The 7,059-nt window shown below is 34.7% G+C and overlaps 2 protein-coding genes across 5 annotated transcripts; one reads left to right on the top strand and one right to left on the bottom strand.

Moving 5' to 3' along the window:
• Positions 1-424: 424 nt before the first annotated feature.
• Positions 425-3,184, bottom strand: LOC104776341 (putative trehalose-phosphate phosphatase C). Of its 4 annotated transcripts, none has more exons than XR_015590857.1 (11): positions 2,877-3,184; positions 2,178-2,318; positions 2,000-2,071; positions 1,799-1,882; positions 1,653-1,709; positions 1,458-1,559; positions 1,311-1,388; positions 1,156-1,225; positions 976-1,045; positions 809-901; positions 425-682 (listed from the first exon to the last, which is right to left on the bottom strand). XR_015590857.1 is itself a non-coding variant. In XM_087501462.1 (11 exons), the coding sequence occupies exons 1-11, from the start codon at positions 3,012-3,014 to the stop codon at positions 605-607; spliced, it is 948 nt and encodes a 315-aa protein (XP_087357588.1). In that variant the 5' UTR covers positions 3,015-3,141; the 3' UTR covers positions 425-604. The 4 variants fall into 4 exon arrangements, 2 of the variants coding, with proteins under 2 accessions (XP_087357588.1, XP_087357581.1); XR_015590858.1 differs by having other exon boundaries at positions 1,485-1,559; positions 2,877-3,139; XM_087501462.1 differs by having other exon boundaries at positions 976-1,037; positions 1,485-1,559; positions 2,877-3,141.
• Positions 3,185-3,743: 559 nt separating this feature from the next.
• Positions 3,744-6,967, top strand: LOC104776340 (uncharacterized). The gene is made up of 13 exons (XM_010500381.3): positions 3,744-4,120; positions 4,304-4,377; positions 4,453-4,536; positions 4,620-4,700; positions 4,854-4,934; positions 5,090-5,182; positions 5,389-5,568; positions 5,659-5,726; positions 5,816-5,867; positions 6,098-6,151; positions 6,240-6,332; positions 6,419-6,485; positions 6,588-6,967. Exons 1-13 carry the CDS (start codon positions 3,979-3,981, stop codon positions 6,677-6,679), a joined length of 1,161 nt encoding a protein of 386 aa, XP_010498683.1. The 5' UTR covers positions 3,744-3,978; the 3' UTR covers positions 6,680-6,967.
• The last annotated feature ends 92 nt before the right edge of the window (positions 6,968-7,059 follow it).

The raw sequence follows: 7,059 nt of genomic DNA, 5'->3' as shown, positions 1-7,059 counted from the left end.
GAACATATTATAGAAGCTAACACAGTGACTTGTAGAAGATGGGAAACAGATTAATGTTTGGATTTCCTTACCCAAACGAACCACCGGTGATGGATCTCGACTCCAGTGAGAGAAGTGAACGACGGAGACAAACGGTGACTCAAGCGGCGGTGACTACGGATTGACGTAACGTGGAACTTGATCTCAAAGAGAATGGTGATGGTGACTTGAGATTCAGATTTACGGAAACAAGAGAGTGATCGAAGTTGGAACGAAAACTTTGTAAGCGGCTATGACAAAGAAGACAATACGTACACATATATACACACTCGCTTAGGATTTTTGCTTAACAAAGGGGCTGGGCCTTTAATGGACCTAAACGGGTCTCACAAATTGGTTTAAACATTGCCAATGACAATGAGACATAAAATTCGATGATGACTAATGACCAGAACCAAAACACTAAATCTTATAGAAGAAAATTCATGTAAATACTTTTACAAGACTGTATTGATGACAAGTTTAGTATTTTCAGTATTATTCATTGAAGCAACTTAATTTAAAATCTAAAAGTTAAGGTCTCTCCTTTTAGTTTGCTACGAGACACACGAAGTACTTCATCTGTCTAACGAATCACTTCTTCTTCATCTCCTCCAAGTTTTTGTTTCTTCCACTTAACCAAACGCTCCAGAAATTCTTTAACCTGCATCGCACATTATAACATTGCAGTTAGTATAACACTGTAGATAGCTAGTGACTATGAAGTATATAAATCTTATATGCAATTCATACATTTTTTTATCTTTTTAAAAATCATGAAAGAATATACCTGAGATGGGTCTTTGAGAGAGTATGAGGCGTAGGTCTCCTTTATAGTTTTTGAGACCACAATCCCAAAACCTTGTCCCCTTTCACATAAAACCTATAAATACGCTTTATGGCGTCAATATCACATCCTTAATCAACTATGCATGATGATTTTTTGGTTTAGTGTACCTTGAATGCATCTTCATCAGTACGGTCATCCCCAATGTAAACCGGTAACACATCTTCAGATTCTGCTAATCTTATATTTTAATTTAACCAAACATATTTTCAGATTAACAGATCTAACATTAACAAAAAGTATGAATTACGAAAGTCAAATCTTAAAAGAAAGAAAAAAAGATCACACACCTAATGAGTTTAGCAAAAATTCTAGAGCCTTTCCCTTGTCCCATTTGATGGAAGGTCGGAGTTCTAACACCTGTTTTTATCGATAAATAGTTACGTTTTAATACAATAATACATTACATTTGAAAATTTAACTTACGTGACTAGTCAAATGTTACCTTTTTGCCATGCGTCAGTCTCAACTTCGGATAATCAATGAGAACCAATCTCACTTGCTCCGCTAATGCAGCCCATCCCTGTGGAGCACAAACATGTTACATCATTTAGTACGTTATCGCAGACAACACTTTTTTTTTTTTTCCTACCTTTTCATCAACCCGACGAAAATGTACCGATAGACAAAACTTGTTGTTCTCAACCGTAGCTCCAGAGATGCATTTTGTTTTTTCCTTTAAAACATTAACCACCTGAAATTGTATAGTAAACAATTCAAATTCTCGTTTTTAGTTCGTCACAATTGAAGTAAACAAACTAAAGATGACGAAACTACAAAAGGGAACCTCGTCGATCATTGGTAAATAGTCACTTGCAGGTTGAAACATGACTTCTTGATTACTCTGCAATGACCCGATTAATCAGATAGTATTACAACAAATCTTGTCTCACAAATTTCGGGAAAATTGACCAAAAATATAAATAAAAAAACCTCATCAGTATTTGTCGGACCCTTAATGTCCATGCCGTGGCTCCCGGCGTAGTGGATTCCAGCGAGTTTCACAAAACTCTGAACCTGAAAAACAAACAAAAACATATCTCATGTAACATTATACAGTTTACTATATCTATACACATGCACGTAGAAAAATTCAAATATAGTCAAATATATTATTGTTGATGGAGAGTTTACTTTGTCTGTGCTTCTGCCGCTTATGATCGCAGTCTTGAAATGTATAGCCACTTCCTTTACAACATCACGCATCTACAAAATATATATATATATATATATATATATATATATATATTAGCGCACAAGAACTAAACTCAAACCATAACATGATGAAGCAAGATCAAGAGAAAGAAAAAACCTCGTCGGTTATGTAAGCTTTGTCATGATCTTCAGTGATTCGTGAGAGAGTTCCGTCGTAATCAAGAAACATGATAATTTGTTTGCCTTCTGCATCACTCATGATTTTGTTGAACATGTCCAATGCCGACGGATGAAGAGCCTAAATCCAAAAATAAAATGATTACAAAATAGCCTAAAATCCATAATATAATTAACCAGGTATGAAGAGTGTAGTCATGGAATTAATAGCCCATTCTTAGATTTTTTTTTTTCCTTTTTCTAATAAACCTAAAACATAATCATTTCGATTAGTCAAATAATGTGTTTACGGTAAATATTGAACCTATAGAAAAAATAAAATTTATATATTTTCTTCTAATTATTTACCATCAAACCATCAACGCTTGGTTTATTTTTACCATCAAACCATCAACGCTTGGTTTATTTTTGTTATTTATTAAAACAAATATATATATATATATATATATATATATAGGTGCTCGATGATTCAACATCTATTATCTAAGCTAATAGATTCTAAATACTGGAATTCATATAGGAAATTGTAAATTATATACGAAACATAGAGAATTAAACACAAATACAAATTAGATTAGGAAAACTTAGAAGAAATTAATTTCCAAACAAGAACATCATTTGAAAGATGTCATCCAAACAAAATAAAGTTCATATAATAAAACAAAATATAATAACGTACAATCCAGGAGCTTATCTCGTCATCTTTCTCGGATGCTATGAGTTCATCAGAGGAGGAAGATCTGATACGTGTCGGAGACAAATCCCTCAACGAATCGACCAAAGTCTCGAACTTTCCGGTAACATTCTTAATCTTCATGTCAACGATCTGAGAGAGGTATAAGAGTAACTCGGCGGTGGCGAAAACACTAGCTAGGTAGAGGCTATAATCTATTTTCTCAGTGGTTGCACAAACTACTCTTTAGGCTCATATATATATAAGTAAAAAGCTAATTTATAGAAGATGACATGCGCATGATAGTTAATGATTTCATAAATATAGAAATCTATTCTCCTAATAAAGTAAAGATTTTTGGTAATATAGAAAAGAAATACATATCTTTGAATAAATCATTATTTAGTAAATGAGATTAAATTGAAACCTCTCATTTCTTTGAATATAGGGTTTACCTATACATATGGAGTTTTCCAGTTGTGTGGCTGTTAAATGGTTCATGCATGAGGAAAAATAAAGCATCAGACTTTTGACTTTTTTTTTAATAAATAGAAACGTATTAATTACATTAAAATTCACAAAAATTAATCAAAGTTCAACGAAATCTACATAAATTTTTAAGGAAGATGATCAAACAATATGTATCACAAGATTTTCTCATTTAATGGATTCTGCTAATTCGTTTGACTAACATTTTCATAATTACTCATATTTAAAATAAAATAAAAAACATATTTTTCTCTTTTACAAATGGTAAAAAAAACAAAAAAAGGATTTTAAATGGGCCATAAATGATGATGAGAGCCCAAAAGGTCAAAAATTGGAGAAAAGAATTAAAAAAAATAATAAAGAGCTTAAAATAATTTATACGACGTCGTTTGCGAGGTTCTGTGATTCTCTTGCTTATTTTGGGGAAGAGCTTTTTGTAGAGAGAGAGAGAGAGAGAGGAGATTCCGAGAAAATAGAGAGAGGTAGAGATCCTTGAAAGGTCAAAAGAAGGTCAGGGGGATTGTGATTAACCCGTTGAATCATCTCCTTCTCTGGTCAAAATAGTACTAGTTTGAGAGAGAGCTAAAGCCAAACCCTAAACGGCGAGTTAAGGAAGGGAATGGTCGGCGTGATGAATAGATTGAGGAATCTGGACGCTTACCCTAAAATCAATGAAGATTTCTACAGGCGTACTCTTTCTGGTGGTGTTATCACCCTCGTCTCTTCTCTCGTCATGCTTATTCTCTTCTTCTCGGAGCTTCGTAAGTTCATTACATTCTTCTATATGTATACCCCTCTTCTTTTTTTTCGTAGCTTTGGATCCAGTTTGATCCGGGGAAGCTATAAAGGTCGATGCTTTGTAGAATTGGAGCTCCAAAGTTTTGTTTTTTACTTCTGGGTTTTGAGTTTTAATTTTGTGGGTTTTTGTTTCTTTTGTTGTGTAGAGCTTTACATTCATCCGGTGACGGAGACTCAGCTTCGTGTTGATACATCAAGAGGAGAGAAGCTACGCATTAATGTATAATTTTTGTTCATTTGCTTACTGCTTTGAGTTTTTGTAAAGGAGTAACTTATCATATACAATTTTTTGCAGTTTGATGTTACATTCCCTGCGCTGCAATGTTCGATTATTAGTCTTGATTCCATGGATATTAGTGGAGAGAGGCACCTTGATGTGGTATGTGCTGCTTGATTGTTCTTCTCCATTCTTGTTTTTGCGATATGTGTGTACACTTTGTCTGATTTTGAATTATGTTGCAGCGACATGATATAATTAAAAGAAGATTAGACTCTTCTGGCAATGTCATTGAGGCAAAGCAAGACGGAATTGGTCATACCAAGGTTAGGTTTTTTTCAAAGGATTTGACCTTTCATTTTTCAAGTTCTATATCTGATCTCATTGCAAGAAGTCTTGAGCGATTGGAAATTGTTGAAGTTCTGTATTTTTTTGCTTTGTTATGTCTCTGATTCCATATTGCTATTGTTCATCTTCAGATTGAGAAACCACTACAGAAACATGGTGGAAGGTTGGAACACAATGAAACATATTGTGGTTCCTGTTTTGGAGCCGAACTGGTAAGCTTCCCTAAATCGATAATATTCTCTTACATGTGATTCACTTGCAGTAGAAAATCTCCAACAGAGTTCACTAGTGTTGATTTTATTATTCCCATTTTCAATTGGTGAAATGTTTTTGATCCTCTTTGCATGTCATTTCTTACACTTCACAGTCGGATGATGCTTGTTGTAACTCATGTGAGGAAGTTCGTGAAGCTTACCGAAAGAAAGGTTGGGCCCTCTCAGACCCTGAATCAATCGACCAGGTATACTGACATACCCTTAATATCAACAAATTTGGTTGATCATGTTCCTTGATTTGAAGAAAGTAGCGATGTCTTATTGGTTTAAATTTAAATGGGATCTATTTGCCTAAGAAAAAAACTTGATGTAACTGAAGAAAGCATGGATGGTCTTTCGTTTCGTCCACCCTCCATCTAGTATATGATAATTCTTACTCATTCCATCTCAGTGTAAAAGAGAAGGCTTTGTGCAAAAGGTCAAAGACGAAGAAGGTGAAGGTTGTAATGTTCACGGTTTCTTGGAAGTTAATAAAGTTGCTGGGAACTTTCATTTCATTCCTGGGCAAAGCTTTCATCAATCCGGTTTTCAATTTCATGATATGTTATTGTTCCAGCAAGGCAACTACAATGTAAATGAAGTTTTATTCTTGTTTCAATTTCTCTTTTAAAAAGTTGCTCATATTTCAATTGGGTCCTGACATCATTATATCTCTACACAGATTAGCCACACGGTCAACAGATTGGCCTTTGGGGACTTTTTCCCTGGTGTAGTGAACCCTCTAGATGGGTAAAAACTTCTTCCCCAAGCCATTACTCACGCCTGTTATCACTTTTCCAATCATCTTATCTTCTGAAACTTTCTCTTGGTTCTCTCAGTGTGCAGTGGCATCAGGGGCAACAGAGTGGTGTATATCAATATTTTATCAAGGTATGCCTCATTTTTTCATTATTTCCATCGATAACATTCTCACCTGGTACACAATACATTAGATAAATGTTTTCGAATAGGCATTAGTGAGATCTTAATGGCTTATTATTATCTGAATTTGCTGATAGAGAAGTATGAGGATATTCTTAAATACAATTTATTTTCTCCACCGGTTTTAGCTTTTGCGTACTATAAATTGTTGCTGTAATGATTGTGGTGTGGAATTGCAGGTGGTACCCAGCATATACACTGATGTTCACCAGAATACTATTCAGTCAAACCAGGTAAAAGCTAAATCACCAAATCTCTGTTTAAACATCTTGACCTTTCCTTTATGTAAAATGTAACAAATGGGTTTTGGTTTTTTGGCAGTTCTCTGTGACAGAACATTTCCAGGGCATGGAAGGAGGTCGCATGCAATCCCCACCTGGTGTTTTCTTTTACTATGATCTTTCACCAATTAAGGTCTGTTTGGAGCTTTTTGGTATTATGTTAATGAATACAAATGGAAACTATGTCTCAAAAACTCATTTTCATTTGATTGTTGTTAGGTGATATTTGAGGAGCAACATGTGGAGTTCTTGCACTTCCTAACAAATGTGTGTGCTATAGTTGGAGGTAATGGATATAATCTCTCTTCTCCGTTCAGTTACATTAAACATACTAGTGATATGTTATCGTCAAATTGGAAACTAAATATATATACCTTTTGATTTGCAGGTATCTTCACGGTATCGGGAATACTAGATTCGTTCATATACCATGGACAACGAGCAATTAAGAAGAAAATGGAGATTGGTAAATTCAACTGAGTTGTTTAATATCCTCCACTTTCTTCATCAGCGACTGGAGAATCATCACGACGGGTTTTTTTACAGTTAGACGTTAGGTTTGTATTTGGCGAAAATGCGGTGATCACCCGATTTAAAGAGTTTTGTAGTACTGTAACATGTTCCAGGATCTGAACTTTTTTGCCTTTGACTATTCCCTATCTCTCTTCATAGGCAACGTACAAAGTGTAAAATTATGTATCTTCCAATTCAAACGAGTGTTTTCTTCAGTTTAATTTGAGCTTGTTTTTGTTTTAAAACACACAAAAACGTAGCAGGTCTCTCTAATGGGGATACAATCATAAGATCAAGATGGTTTGTGGTTTGACTGACCATAGCCGGTCTCGGGTTTCAAGAAAACG

The sequence above is a fragment of the Camelina sativa genome, chromosome 3 (genome assembly GCF_030686135.1).
Source record: "Camelina sativa cultivar CO46 ecotype springtype chromosome 3, ASM3068613v1".
In the NCBI taxonomy this organism is placed as follows: domain Eukaryota; kingdom Viridiplantae; phylum Streptophyta; class Magnoliopsida; order Brassicales; family Brassicaceae; genus Camelina; species Camelina sativa.
The sequence above is the reverse complement of the archived record's forward strand: the minus strand, read 5'-3'. Positions and strand labels throughout refer to the sequence as shown.